We start from the raw sequence: 15287 nt of genomic DNA on the forward strand, positions 1-15287 counted from the left end.
CATCATAAAAACTGCTTATGAAGCATTTAGGAGAACAGCAAATATGAACAAAAATGTTTTATATCAGATCACAATGAACAAAACTCTCCAGCAGATTCACCAAATGGTGCAAAACAATCCAGCACAATTTTGCTGGTTTGCATTAGAAGGAAGAATGTGAGCACATCAAAGCTTGACTTTGCCTGAGTAAGAAATTATTATTCTGGCCCTCAAAAGATTAGCTGACTTCGAAATTGGAATGAACTGAGCCTTGACCCACATATGTAAAGGTAATACAGAGCCAAATCACAGAACATGCTCTTCTAGGTTTCTAGAAGCTGATACAAGTTTTCCCACCTGTATTTTAAGGGTGCAGCTGTAGGCACTGAACACGCATAATTCATGAGCTGTGCTTCCACAGTCTCACAGGGCTTTCAAGAGCTTGTCACATTCTTTTCAAGTGGATCATTAAAGGGTGGTGTACCTAAATGGATGGGTGGAGGAAATTTATCTGAACAGGAGATTAGAAGTGATTCAATTTTGGGAGATAACCTGATTTTTTGTCTTGGTAAGACTATAGTTCAACCATGTGAGTTGACATTGGCATCTGGGGCTACTCAGCAGTTTCACATACAGATACTGTTGTGCAGATGAAAAAGAATAGCATTATAAAGTTTCTCTTTGTGAACCATAAAGGTATAATTCTGATATGATGATGGCTGATGTAATCAACGTTTTCATGAGGAGGCTAGGCTTAACAAGGCAAACTAAAGCTTTTTACAATGAACTTTTTGAATTCCCCTTGACTTGAAGAGTTCATCACTGACAATGGGTCGGACCGTGACGAAGATAAAAGGAATGGAAACTCATGCTAAGACCATTTTACAATGGCTCAAGAATCTTCCCTACTCTCTGTAAAACATACTGCAAGTAGAGGCAGAAGACCTGGGAAGAAGAGGAATAGCAATGACGGTCTTCATTTAGCCATTTACCTTCCTCAGGAGAAGAAAATTTGAGAGGAAAGCCAGTCCTGAAACTTTCCATTCCAGAGCTTTAACTATTAAAATGACTAAATTAGGTGTGAGAAAGCAGCAAGCTCATTCCACACCTTCTACAGAAATGTAAAGCAGAGGATAGACAAAATTTCCTACTTCTTCTTCAGGCGCCTCCGCCGTTGCCTGGACAAGTGGAGCTGTCAGAATTGCTTGGGGAACACTGACTGACCAGGAAAGGAAAGTCTCGTATTGACGCAAATACCAGAGACCATGGTGCTTGTCATACTGGAGCTCTAAAAACAGCACTTCTTGTGCCTTCCTCATTCTCTGTTTTGCAGTTGCTTTTGTTATTTATTTTTAAATACCCTTCTGACTAACTATCTTCCAGAAGAGGAGGGGAAAAAAAAGAAAAAGCAAGAACTGGGAGAAACCAGAGAAGGATAGCTGAGCCATCAATTCCTCTGGGCCAAACCCTTAGGTCCAATTCATCCTGTGCTACTGCCAGCCACTTACATCATTCATAGCAAAAAATTTAGCAGTCCAAACTGGTGTGTTCAAGACTTGAAGGAATACTGCTTATTCCCAACTCATCCTAAAAGCCAAACAGAAAATACTTTTTGTATCTGCGTAGCTGCAAAGTTGCTAAATAGCCTTTAAACAAGCAATAAGCCATTTAAAGATGGCTAAAAGTTTTTACACAAAATCGTCTTGAATCCTGGAAAATTTGTTCATCAAAAAGGTGCATGCTGTTCTAATATATAGCCAGTGTCAGCACAAACAGGTTTCATGTAAACACACAGCCGTGAGTACCATGAGTAACAACTCTGTTTCCATCAGAAGCCCTTTATCCTGCGTAAGAGGTCTGCACGCTAATAGCTGTCCTAAGCCAATGTTAACTAGCTACAGCTGGCTCGCAGCTATAAAAAGCATTAATGAAAACATAAATACTAACTTCTCCGCTTCCCTCAGCCCGTACGTCAAGGCTGCGCAAAGGCATCACTTTCCAAGCGGTCTGTGTGAATGAACTGGCTGCTCTGAACCAGCTCGCTCTGGTTCTCCGAAGTTTGTTTACCGAACAGTGTGTGCAGAGACACACTGAGCATGGGGGACGCAGGGGGAGAGACAAACCACGTGGCCACCCGGCTCGCCCAGAAAATTCTCCCGCAACCCAGAGCCCTGGGCTTTTAGTCACGGCTCGCATACAGGAAGGAAATATCTATTAGCCAAAGGACTGACCTACGGGCATAAAAACGTCAATCCGCGCTGAACGCAGCCTGCTTCTTGCAATGTATCACTGTGTCTTGCTGTAATATTACTGTGCTTTGCTGTTACGGATTCGGTTATAACGACTACTGCATGCAGCGGCGTACACGGAGCAGAGAAATGACACTTCGTCCTTCGGAGTTCTGCGCGATCTCAAAACTTACTACAGGATTCGTATTTCGTTGTGCCAAATGTAAAACAAAATTGCAGAAAAAAGAAAGAGACTCAGGTTTATCCAGTATGTGTACAGACGAGGAAAAAAAAAATCCATTTGATGGAAAAGAGGATGCATGCAACCCCAGGGTTACAAATTCAGGCAGAAACATGAGGCTACTGAAGTGCCACAGCATTCAGCAATTTTTATTTAACCATGCTCCAGGCACACACATTCTTTGTTATTCTTTGACTATTGGACTGTTCATCTGCTATTTTAAAATAGGCAGTTTTGTCCGGAAAACAGTTCTTTGTCACTGTCTGTTTCTATGCTTTTCTTCAGCAGGTGACCTCAGGCAGAGAGAAACCCTGCAGGTGTTCGCTGGGAGGCCAGGCACGCTGGCCTGCTACCCGCTCCGCTAGGCTAAACACGGTTCCTTCCAGTCCTGCATTTGCTTGTTCCTAATGATTGTCAGAAGCCAGTGTTGTCTGAACACCAGCTACCTTACAGGAAAAAGGGGAGCCTTCTTTTAGAGGCACATAAAGCATATAACAGCACTGCCTGTTTTCAGATTTATTTCCCATTGCAAATACTGGATGTGTATCTTAAAACCTCGGCTTCTTAAGTCCCACCAGTAAGAAAAAATCATACACAGCTTTTTTCTTTTCCATTTTCATAGAAGAAATCCTTTACACGAGGCTGATGAAATTCTGGGTTCTTAGAAACACTCGAAAGTACATTTAAAAAAAATTCTTATTTCCAAGTATCATGATTCTTCATTCTCATAATTTTGTCCACTGCATTATTTTTATTTCCTCTGATTTGCACCACCCTAACAGCAACTGCAGCCATGTCAGTCACCCCCAAATCCAGCTTCTATGTATTTAACAGGGATCAAACGAAGGCTAGAATACAATCTATTTGGCTACGCCAGAGTCTCTTAAATATAATGTACAGATGTTATCCAACATGGCGTAACCCTTTGCAAGCATTTAAAACAAATTGGCCAATTGCAGTTTGTTGATTTGCTGAAGCTACAACCTCCAAATTCGAGGTAGCACCTTTTCGCTTTGAGTTCTCCCTCTTCTATTTGGTGCGTATAACCTGATTTCCAACTCATTTCTTACAAATCCATGACTTGAGCACAGTCCCTCCCCATTTACACTGTTGAAGTGCAAACGGTCTGAGAGCCATCAGTTTCCCCGACTATCGAGGCATCCACTTCAAATGCCTGTTTTCTCAGGATGTTATTGCCACAACTGTCCCCCAAACCCTGGCAGTCCAAATGAGGATGATGACTCAGATACACAGAAGCACCAAGGTAGAGATGAGCTCCTATCACAGATATTTTTATCATGACTAAAGAGCCCAGGCTGCAGCGGGACAGTTTTGGCAGTTTTCAGCTCCCTTGCGAAAGAAATACACACTTACAATTGAATAGAAATAAAGAAATTAAAAACACTTTTGCAAAGATTAGGCATGGAATGTTTTTGCTGACAAGCTCTTCCACTTTCCATTTATATTATATTAATATGGTCAGTTAATTTATAGCTTTATATTGAAGATGTGACATGACTTGTTGTTCCAATCAAATTAATTTCCTTGCACATTTTTCCTCATGTCCAACAGATTTTACAAATTTTGGCATTTGTTCAGAGGCAGGGGAAAATGCATAATCCCACTGTTACAGGACAAAGACAAGAACATCTGTAGCTGTCATGACTAGATCATATTTGAGTTCAATAGTGGGAAAGTTGCTGCCTCAGAGAGGAAATCCATAGCAGGAACTACGTAGGCTCAAGGGAAACTAATGGGCAGACAGAAAGGTAACTGGCACAAAATGGTATTTTAATACCTTATGACCAGTCTCATATTCCTCACATGAGGACCTCAGCTCCACACATTACTTCTTTCTTCCATGACCTACCACGCACTCCCTTGGCTGGCACTCTGCTTCCACAATCCCAACTACACTTCCCACCTCTGTGAAGCTGGGACTCCAGTGCAATCTCTTATCCCAGCTCAGTGAAGCTGGGACTCCAGTGCAATCTCTTATCCCAGCTCATTAATGGTGTCTTCCTTGCAGCTCCCCTGTTCACTCAGAAACAGAAGTGAACACCTCCGTGCTGAATTAGGAGCATGACTGCACAGCTGTGGAAGGGACTGTACCCTACCCTCCAGGCAGGCACTTTTAAGTATGTGGCTGCCCTTGGTCTGGAATAGTTGAGAAACTACTGAGAAATATGGAATAATTTTATACTTTTAAAATAATTTCCTTAAAGCCATCTTTCTAGGTAAGGATGATGCTGCTGTACAGAAGACAAGACGAAACCACGCAGTGACAGCGCAAGTTCCTAGTGTCAAATCGCAGCACAAATACACAGGAAGTGGAAACACTGTAGAGACTTTACTGCATCTTGCACTGGAACGTTGCTCCTGCCTGCTATCTACATTCGTGTGTACATGAAAGACAGCGGATGGCAATTTCTCGGGCAGAGGACCCAGCATAAAGCCAGGGAGAGCCTGCCTGCTGCTTTCACCTCCGCCTTTGCCTCCTTCCTCCCGCGGCTGCAGACACAAGGAAGGCTACTGGGGGCAATCAATACCCTCGCCCCACTCTCAGGTGGCCATGTGAAGTCAGCTTGCAGACATAGCCCTTGCACCGCTAGTTGCAGAGATCAGTAAGTGTCTCTGAGCTGGAGTAAGCAGCCGCACAAAGGTATTTACAGTTGGCTGGTGGTAACTGCCTGATGGCTCAGATTAGCACCTACAGAAGGACAGGATCTGGAGCTGCTTCTGTGAGATCCTTCTCAATGACTGGCATACTACCAAAAGTGAGAGTGCCAGAGTTGGGAAACCAGTGGTAGAGAGAAATAATTTTTAAAATATGTATAAAAAAATCCTGTTATCACATGATATTGAATGAAACACAGCCCACAACACAGATATGACCAAAAATTACACTCTTGCAACTTCATGACATCATTCTTGGTCCATTTAAACATGAAACCTCTTCAAAATGTATTTTGCATTCATTCCTAGCCTTAAACACCTGTAAAGCAGGTTGTCCTGAGGAGCTCACAATCCAGCCACACAGGCCTTAAATCAAGTATCTAAATTCGGTGAGTTACAAAACCATTTTGAGCATATATCAAGCAGTATATAATCCCATTTTTTCTTACTGTAGGACTAAAATTACAAAAATAACTAAATGTCGCTTAACTACCATTCCACTCAAGTCCTTCCACTGTAAATTGTAATACACAGCAAATTCATCCCAGGCTTTTGCTCATCGCCTTTCTCATTTGAGGAGTATGTTCTCCTCCAAACCCTGTGCAAGTCCCCTTTAGCCAAAGAGGGGGTTGTGGCATTAACTGAAATGAGCTTGAGGATTTCAGCACAGCTTGCAGCAGATCCCTACCCAGTGTGATGTTGCTGACTGCCTTCAGCTGCGAGAAATGGAACAAAACCAGCAAGCACTGCGGCCAGTCAGGACTGGCACGTAAGCATAAGATAACTTCGTTAAGTACATTTATAAGTTACATACCAATTTTAAAGCACAATGATTACTGAAAGAACTAATTAAGATTGCCTTATCTGAGGAGCTTTATTTTTTTGTATTGTTTGCTGTAGCTTAATCTTCTGTATTCTGTAAAAGAAAGTGTATAAAAGCTTAAAATACAGATGTACAGGCCTATGTCCCAGCAGTATTGTCCCTTTCAAAGTCTGTCTTGTCTTAATTACTAGTGTGCCCATAATTTTAAAACCACGTAGGACAAAGTATTCCTGACTATACTCTTTGGGACAAAAGACTTCCTTCTTCTCAAAAGAGTAAGAGTACATTCGTAACACCTTTCCAAGGAGTATTGATTTGTTATATCAAAACAGAAGCTTTTACAAAGGTGATGACAAAAAGTTCTTTATAAGAATCTTTCTTTTCAGAAACCTGCTACTGTATTAAATCTATGCTGATGTTTCTTTGCGCATCCACTGATCTGTGACAATACTTAAGGCTGTGCATACAAAGAGTGTTTACCTGCCCAAGTTGCACAGAAATTACATGCCATATTGGGTGGTTAAATTTCTTTCCAAACTGTTAGCTCAGTGTGTGTCCATCTAGGCGTTTATAACCTTTATGACGGCTCATAGTCCTTGCCTTCTCTACCACAGTCGCAGGAAAACAAATCCCAGAGACACAATCTGGCTTATATAAAAGTTTCAGAGAGCTCCGGCATGACTTTCAGGTCAGGACTGAAGTCATGTAGTCAGTGAAAGGTAAAGGTGTAAAATACACACCGAGGATTTCTGCTCTCAGTTCTGTCAACCACATAACTTTCAGAGATACAAAAATTCAAGGGGAAGAAAGGTCAAAGCCAAGGGAAAGATTTCATACCTCTTACGTAGGCCATGTTAGAATAATTCTTGACAAATAACAGGTGCTGGAAAATTACTATTCCTGGTTTAAACCAGGCAACGTACAACAGCACGTACCTTCATTGTGGCTCTAGGGCTGGAAAATTACCTTTTCAAATTGTTCACTAGACTCCCTAGACTGGTCTCCACTATAGGATGACATATGGGGGACTACATTGCTCTTCCCATTCCCTCTATTTACATATTCCCTTGAAAACAATCAGTTTGGTGGATACAGCCATAAAACAGACAGCAGCAGGGAATGAGATGTTTAGGCGCAATAAAGCTTCCCCAGCCTTCTAAAGCCCTGTATGCAATCATCAGATGTGGGAGGTGTGAAAAAGGTATGGTTACAAAGGAAGTGGTGGTGAATACACAACTCTACATAACGATGCTTCCATACCATTTATCTGCATCTTTATATTATTTACACATCTCTGCAATTTCTCTGTCACGGGGAATACATCAGTAAGTAGAGCTACTCCTCCTTCTTGACCAACAAAAGGCTTGTGGGGGGGTGTGACTGTCTTTTGTGAACATATGGGCACTTTACTGATCAGTCTAAGCACTTGAGTATGGAGGAAAAACAAGTTAGCAACCAGTGTCTCCTTTTTGCTAGACGCATACAGGAGCCTGCTCACACAGTGTCGGCCATCTGACAGTTGGTTTCTGTTCCTGACCATTTTCTTTCCAAAGAGACTGCATCCCTGTCACACTTGTGGTCTATGCTGGCTGCTGTCTTCTTGAGACTCTTTTCTATATCAGCAGCTTTTACCACTGCCCTGACATATTTTAGAACAACGGGAAATTGTTTAATTGCCTGTTCCTGGTGCAGGGCTGAAAAACAGTGGTGTATGTTGAGGGGTCCTTTTTTTCCTTTGGACAGAGTATATCAGATAACAGTGCTTTCACCTTGCCCTTCGACAGAATAAGATTATGTAAATATTTAGCACTGAAAAATAAACGGTAATGTCAAATTAACAAATTGTTGTACTACAGTGGCACTGGAAGAAGCCCAAGTTCCATCTATCCGTCTGCAGCATCAGCAGCAGGGAAAACAGACTTTCAGGGCTATCTGGGCAGCGGCTCGGGAAGCTACCGTGTTAAATATATAATACAATTTAATGTCTCAGCTGGACAATGTGATACCAAAGCCATTTTCCCAACAGTCTTTTGTTCTTAGTCTCTGTTTTGCTGGCTCCAGATTGAGAGTAACAAATAGAGCAGGGTGGAGGCAAAAGGGAATAATCCAACCATCAGTGACTCTTAACTGTGAATAAAAAAGAAGGAGAAAAAAAAAAAAAAAGAGAGACTTCAAAGAAGGAACAGGTTACTAGACCTTGAACCACAGCTGTTAGGAGAACTATTACAAGTTTGTCAAGTAGCAATTAGACTACTTTGCAAGAATATTAAAAGCACGTATCTTCACTTCTGAGAAGGATCCGAAAAGGGGAAATTGGAGAAAATTTCTAGTTTATGGAGTACTCTCTACTGCACTTCAGTTACCTATTTCCTGTTTATTTCCCACTTGAAAAATCACATCCCAGAAACATAATGTAATTTTTAAAAACTTGCATTTATGACCATTCCATTTAAAACATTTGTTGAAAAAACACAAAAAACAAATGGAATGCTGTAAACAGATTTAAGTCAGCCACAAAAAACATTCTGACAGATGTTAGCATCTGTGAACATGGGTCTTTCATGATAGTCCTTTCCAATCTGGGCTCTTTTCAAATAAGAAGACCTCCAGGTTTTTTTTGTTGTTGTTGTTTATTTCAGTATGCTTTATAAAATTTAAGTTAGGTTTTCCGTACCAGAAGGGTGACTCTTCAATATATTAGTCCACCTACTTGGAATGCTACTTGCAGCACTTGACACTCAACTTTTAGTTGCTGCCAGGTTAACGCATTGACTAGGTTTGTGTTAAGATACAGAGCAAAGATCATTAGATGAAGAAAAAGAGGAAAAACGGAAATCCAACTTCGAAATGAATTAGTTTTACAGGATTACCACTTGCCAATAAAACTGTTTTACACAGAATTACGTAGGAACAGACTACTCAGAAACTTGCAACAACTTGCTAGAGCATAATGAATCCCAGCAACTGACTATCGTGTTTCTGGAGGCCTGCTCAGAAAGAGAAATGTGACTTTCCCCACACTTCTATTTTTTTCCAGCCACTCAAACAAATCCTCGGCTCTTCTAAATATTTTGCTCCCCAAGGGTCCTGCTTGCATGGTAGCAGGCCTTTCCACTTCTCTAAGATCTGGCAAATTGAAAACCATATAATGAGCTAACCCGAAAGAACTATTGGTGACTAGTGCATAAAGGCAGATCACATTATTTTTTGAAGTAAATGTACTGTCTTTTCTTTTGTTCTTGGAACAGAAAGTTATAGCAGGCTAGAGTGCTATTCGTCAGGTCGGAAGTAGGTCAAAACATATGCCAAGAGCAAGAAAACAGAAGATTTCTCTAGTCACCCACAGATTTTAAAATGTGGATTCACAGCTATAGCTAGCATTGTTTTATATTAGCAGTGGTTAGCTTTTCCTTCTTAATAGACAACGCCCTTTTCTGTCCAGCCTCCTCAACCAAATCTTTTAAGCGCTCTGACCAGTTTAACTGCCTAACAGTGCTAAAAGAGCATCTATTTTAGCTTCACCAACTACCACTCACCAACTACCACACAACCAGCCCCGTCCTTTAAGGCATAAAACTGACCAGCTCTATTTTTTACTGAACTCACGTGGCCCGCTCAAAACAAACAGATACTGGCAAGAGCAAACTCCAAATTATACACTGCTTTATCCCAGGAACACAAAGTACAAGGCCAATGCAGTGAGTCAGACACCTCAGTGCCAGTGAGCTCCTCAGGTTGACAGGAGTCTCTTTGGGATCCTCATACGTGTAAGCCTTTCTCAAAGAGTCAAAATAATTGGGTTACGACAAACACGTGTTGTATCATTAGCAAAAGTAGCTCTCTCATCAGAAGGGAAAAGGCAGCAAAAAGTATGCCAGGAATGCTGGAAATGGGCAGACAGTCACAGCAAGTCATATTTTCTTCTTTTTTTTTCTCTTCTGAAACTGCTTCAGCATGAAAAGTCCATTCGCAAGAGCAGTTAACTGGAGGCGGGGGGGGCACAAATTATTCATCGATAATGCAGGGAACGTGGGATCAATTTATGTTCAACAGAAGCTGGAGAACTTCTTAGTCTCTAATGATTTCTCAGTATCCTCAGAAAATGCTTTAGATACTTCAGCTAAACAAACTTAAACCCAAACCAGTCAGACATATCCACTTGTCTGTCACTAAAAGGCTGTATTCTATATATGTGTATTTATGAACAATAAAAGGTAGATGCATAGAGGCATTACCGTAATTTCTGTGCTTCACCCATGTTAGTTTTAACCAAGTAACTGAATTCATTTCCTTACAATGAAAATAGAGGCTTCTCCCGCAATTTGCCAGACTCTTTCTAGAAGCTGGATGCCTTGAACAAAATGCATCACTTCCCTCGCTCTACATTTAATTTAATATGTCTTTTCAGCTTACTGTGGTTTTTATGCTTCCCTGTAGCAACAACATCTAGGTTATTGTGGAGTGCTACAAAAAAAGATATACAATAACACAGCCTGTCTAAAATACAAATCAATTAACTATTCATCTACCTTGATATCTAATTAGAAACTTTTGTTTACAGAACAATGAATTATCTAACTCATCTTGCCTCAGAAAATACAAACGTTGCTTTCATGGCAGTTTTACTTTACAAAAAGAAGTTTACAAAGAAAAAAGAGGGTTTTTTAATTACAAAAGAATGAGCCATCAGTGGGTTCAAAGGACTGCCAGAGGGCGTTGGACCCTTTTGCTCACTATCAGGTGACAGACACAAACATTTTTGATAGAGGAGAAAACTCTCATGTGGATGCTTATCAACCATAGAAAGAGCAGCTGATAAAGCAAGTACGAGGTCTTTTTCTGTTCCTCAGTCTTTAAAAGAAGCGTTCATTCTCTTCTTTGGGATAGAGAAAGAGGGTTGATTTTTCTCTTCAGGATCCAAAAGACAGTCTGATAGCTGTGAAGGACAACCACCAAGCTCTTCTCTGAGCTGGGACATCTCTAAAATTTTACGAACTTCCAAAAGGCCAGTTTAACAACTGCACGTGAGAATACCCAGCTACAGCATGAACTCAGAAGCAACGGACTCTCATTTTTTATTTTATTTCTATTTCAAGTTTGACATAAGAAGTGCAATCTGAGACTTCTGTTTTCTTTTACCCCATTCCCGTGGAGGGTGTGGGCTCAGGCAGGTTAACTACCTCAAATTGTGTGACTGCAAGTTAGGTATATTTTTGGTTAAAAGTTGGAAAAGAAATATAGAGACGGTATTATCATTTGAACTCTGCTAGAACTGATGTTAAAAATCAGCTTGAATAATAGACTGTCAGCTGCCCTGACTTTTGATCAAATGTAGCCCTCTGGAAGAAAATCTACATGGAGGAATACTGTCCTCAAAATCACATATTGGTGATTATTTGGGCTGGTAAAGTACTTTTCCTCTCACTTTTTAAAAAACATATATTACAGCAAGAATGAATTATATATAAAGCAATGAGTTCACACAACAAGATGTACCAACTACTTTTTAAAAAACAGTGCAAGTTAAGGTCGATATAACTATTACATTTAAAAGAGCTTTTAAAAAATATTGGGGACAAAGCTGTTGATAATTACTTCCCTGTGGGTGATGACCATGATGCAAATGACCTTTGCATTTTAGGAAACAACAATCTTCCTAAATTCCTCCTGGAGGAATTTTATTGATCAATGAGTTCTGTAAATTACCCAGTGGCTTACAAGGTAGTAAGAATTGGGAGAATTCCAGTATTTCAAAAGCTCAGGAGGAAGGACCTGTGAGCATGCTAGTCCCCACCAGCAGGGCAGCTTAGAGGAACTCAAATTCTTTAAACCTTTGAAGAATACCTTCAAAGCCTATTGCAAACTACATCTGGAGAGTTATCAATGGGACCTTTTAAACTAATTGCACATCTCCATTCAGGTCCTAAACTCTGCAGGAAGATAGATGTCCTGATGTCCTGAAAGGCTGAACTTGAAGCTTTATATAAGCTCTGCTACTGTAACTGACTTTAATAAGCTTCCTGAGTGAAAACAAAATCAAATCTATCTTACCTTTTAAAATTTTAAGACAGCATGCACCAAAAGTTATTACAAAACCAAAGGAAGGAAATTCAATAATAGATACTTGATCTCAGACCCTGAGTTGCTGAGAAAGACTTTGAAATCAGCCTTTGGTCTCAAACCTTGAGGATGATAAAAGGAGAAGAAAAGGATTCAACAGTTCAGTACCGGTCAAAAGGGAAAACTGTGTCTGGCATATCTTTTGTACTTAAGACAGACCACTGTTAGGATGCAAAGTCTAAACCAGAAGAGGCTAAAACTACCTGTCTAAAGCTGTATGCTCCATGGGTTTCGTGTAGAAGACTTGTGCATTGGTGTTAATGTTTTGACACTGGATCACTTTTTATTGCAGAGGAGCTGAACTGCTGTGACCTCCAGATTTCCAGAAGACAATAGGAGCTTTTTCCAATGGCTTCACAATGGAAGTCTGCATGTGTACACCCATGTTTCTTTAATGGCATCTGTGCAAAATCCTCATTTTAGAAAAGCCTTTTATTTCTCCATCTCTCTATGTATTTCTCTTTTGTTTTAAAAGACCACTCTCCAAGCATAACTTACTAGCAGAGCATATTGGAGACTGAAATAGGTAAATGGGAAGTAACAGTTATCTGTGAAACTCAAGGAACAGTAGAAGATGTTGACAATCATCACTGGTTTTAAATTAACTTCCCATTAATTCGTTTTCAATCTTCCTGTCATCTGTTGATGTCATGAACTATAGACAGATCCTTCCCTCCTCTGGGCAGAACTACTTCTGTGTCACCCTATACCTATTAAAAAACGACACCACTTCCATCCAGAGCCTAGCGCCTTGCTGAGCGTGCTTATTCCCTGCGAGCTGATGACTAAGAATGACATTTCCGAACTCCCTCCTCTTTGGTTTCTCATATATCACAGCTTCAACAGGAAAATTCCCATGCATCTTAGTACTCACCTAACATTTGGTGGATCTGAATTTTTGATGGGTGCTGCACAAAGAGGCTTGTTTCCTTGTATGTGGCTTCTGTAACCTTCTCTTGCAGGCAAACAGTACACCCTTTGGATAACGACTCGTACCTGCGCTTCTCTCCATCCCATTGCTCCTTGGCTTTCCACCATTTCAAGCAGAGAATCATTAACAGCACTCCATGCTAAGGGATGGTGTTTCGAATCACAGTTGTTATGGATTTGTGGAGCACAAGCAACCTGGTGAAGGAAAACCCATTAATAAAAGTATTTCATGGGACCTTGAAACAATGTAGTGCTGAAGAGTAAAACTTCAGCATGAAAAAACCACTGCAAGAAATGCAAAAGCAGTTTCAAAATACTTCAAAATACACTCAAGAGACTTGAGCACACAGTGTTCCCCTGTATTTAACTGGTGCTCTGGACTGAGCTAACTTGATCCATGAGAGATGAGGGTGACACCAGCAGGAAAACAGAACTGATATTAGTATTTATGATTCTTCCCCTTGAACTGAGTTTCATTTTTACTTCTTTGATGTTCCTTCCTTCCTCGTTTCCTTCCTCTTCTAAAAAATGGGGTAAAATCCATCTTGAATGCTTCCAGGCTGTCAGATTAAGTTGAAAATGAACAGGTGTCTAGTTCTATAGAACGGTAAGTTAGTCCTCAGACTTACACATTTCAATGTAAAATGTTTCAATGTAAAAGAATTACCTGAATAATGAAAAGTATAAAACTTTACAACTACAAGCCTTAATTTATTCTTTTACTACTTCTAAAGCATATTTTATGAATAAAATCTTCAAATTTTCAAAATAAACTTTATGAATAAAATTATGCTACATTTTGCCTTAATCTAAATGAGTAATTTCATTAATTTAAAAATAAATCTCTTTTAGTAAAAACTGTATGCAAGTCAATTTGGTCTATATAGGCTCCTTCCCAGCATGAGCCAAATTTCTATTTTCACAATGAAACCCGTTTTTATAAAAAGCTGGGTGCCAAGAAAGGCTTTCAGAGTATTACAGACTGTGCCATAAGTATTATCCACCAGTAGAGAAGGAGAATTTGGAGTATTTAAAAGAAAATTGTAGTACTCACCTAACATTTGGTGGATCTGAATTTTTGATGGGTGCTGCACAAAGAGGCAGCATTATCCCTTGTCTAAAAAGCAGTTGCAATAAACCTTATCTACTGAATTTTAAAGTTTTGTTTGTTTGTTTTTTGTTTGTTTTTTGATTTTGTTTGTTAGGAAGCATGAAGGGAACAAGTAAATTGTTCTGGTTTTCTAATACCACAGTAGAACCTTTTTACAAGGTAGAGTTGAAGCAAGAAAGGAGATTAGGAGTTGATTTACGTAACATTTTCATTCCCAGACCTATAATGGGAATTATATACAAAGCAAATACAAAATGTTGACACTCAGTGTTGTTCATGAAACTTGTAGGGCCAAAATTCTCAAATATTAAGAATGATTTTGGATGGCCGATATAAAGTCTTTAGAAGAGCCTTACTTTCAGAAATTGCTGGCACAGACTATCAGAAAACCAGATCTCTTAAAATACCTCAGCTTATACAACCACAGCCAGAGACATGCACAGTCAGTAGTCATTTTAATATAAACAAAGTCAAAATAGGAAAGCAAACAAACTGAAGGGGTGGCAAAGGGAGGCAGTGTTACCAACTGATGCTTTAAAGAAAGGATAGGATCAATTAGGAAATGAGTTAAGAAATAGGAGTGGGAAAAGGGAATGTTTATTTAAAATAATATCTTGAGTGAGTTAGCAGAAAACAGATTTTATTTCAAGTAAAGCTTAGCTATTCAGCTACAAAGAATAAGAGAAAAATCAATGAAAAAACAAGCTACAATTACTATTTAGCACAGTAGTGAGACTTCAGCAAAATACCTCACAGCAGTTCAGCATCTGGACAGGCCAAAAACTTCCATTAAGAAAATATTATTAAAATAAGCACTGCATATTATTCAGGCTTGGTTAAATGAAATGGGAAACTGAACAGGTCAATAATTTAGAGTTTTTGGTTTTGTTACAGCTTCCAAACATCTGCTCACCAACTTCTTACCAAGTGCTAAACTGTGAACCAAATGGACCTTACCTGATTATCTGAAGATTCCTGGTGTAACTCATCATCAAGGTCATCTAGTCTGAACGTCTGTGCCAAAGATATAATATTCTTCCTAATAAGCATCTTCGTAAGACCATATGTCTTCTCTTTTGTTTCTGACTGTTCACTGAGTAGCACCTTCTGACTAAAATATGTATTCATGATAACAGGAACATCTGCATTTTTGAGAAGCAGTTTTTGCCTGGAAAAAAA

General features: G+C 39.7%; 1 protein-coding gene across 1 annotated transcript in view; it reads right to left on the minus strand.

Moving 5' to 3' along the window:
• SPIDR (scaffold protein involved in DNA repair) overlaps positions 1-15287 on the minus strand; it is a gene marked incomplete at its 5' end in the record, with an annotated part of 202698 nt that overhangs the window by 55230 nt on the left and 132181 nt on the right. Inside the window, 2 exons of the mRNA XM_082014805.1 lie at positions 12942-13192; positions 15066-15276. Of these exons, the coding sequence (XP_081870931.1) occupies positions 12942-13192; positions 15066-15276 (462 nt within the window). The remainder of the gene's footprint in view (positions 1-12941; positions 13193-15065; positions 15277-15287) is intronic.

Source organism: Phaethon aethereus, assembly GCF_964289735.1.
Source record: "Phaethon aethereus genome assembly, chromosome: 2".
NCBI classification, from domain to species: domain Eukaryota; kingdom Metazoa; phylum Chordata; class Aves; order Phaethontiformes; family Phaethontidae; genus Phaethon; species Phaethon aethereus.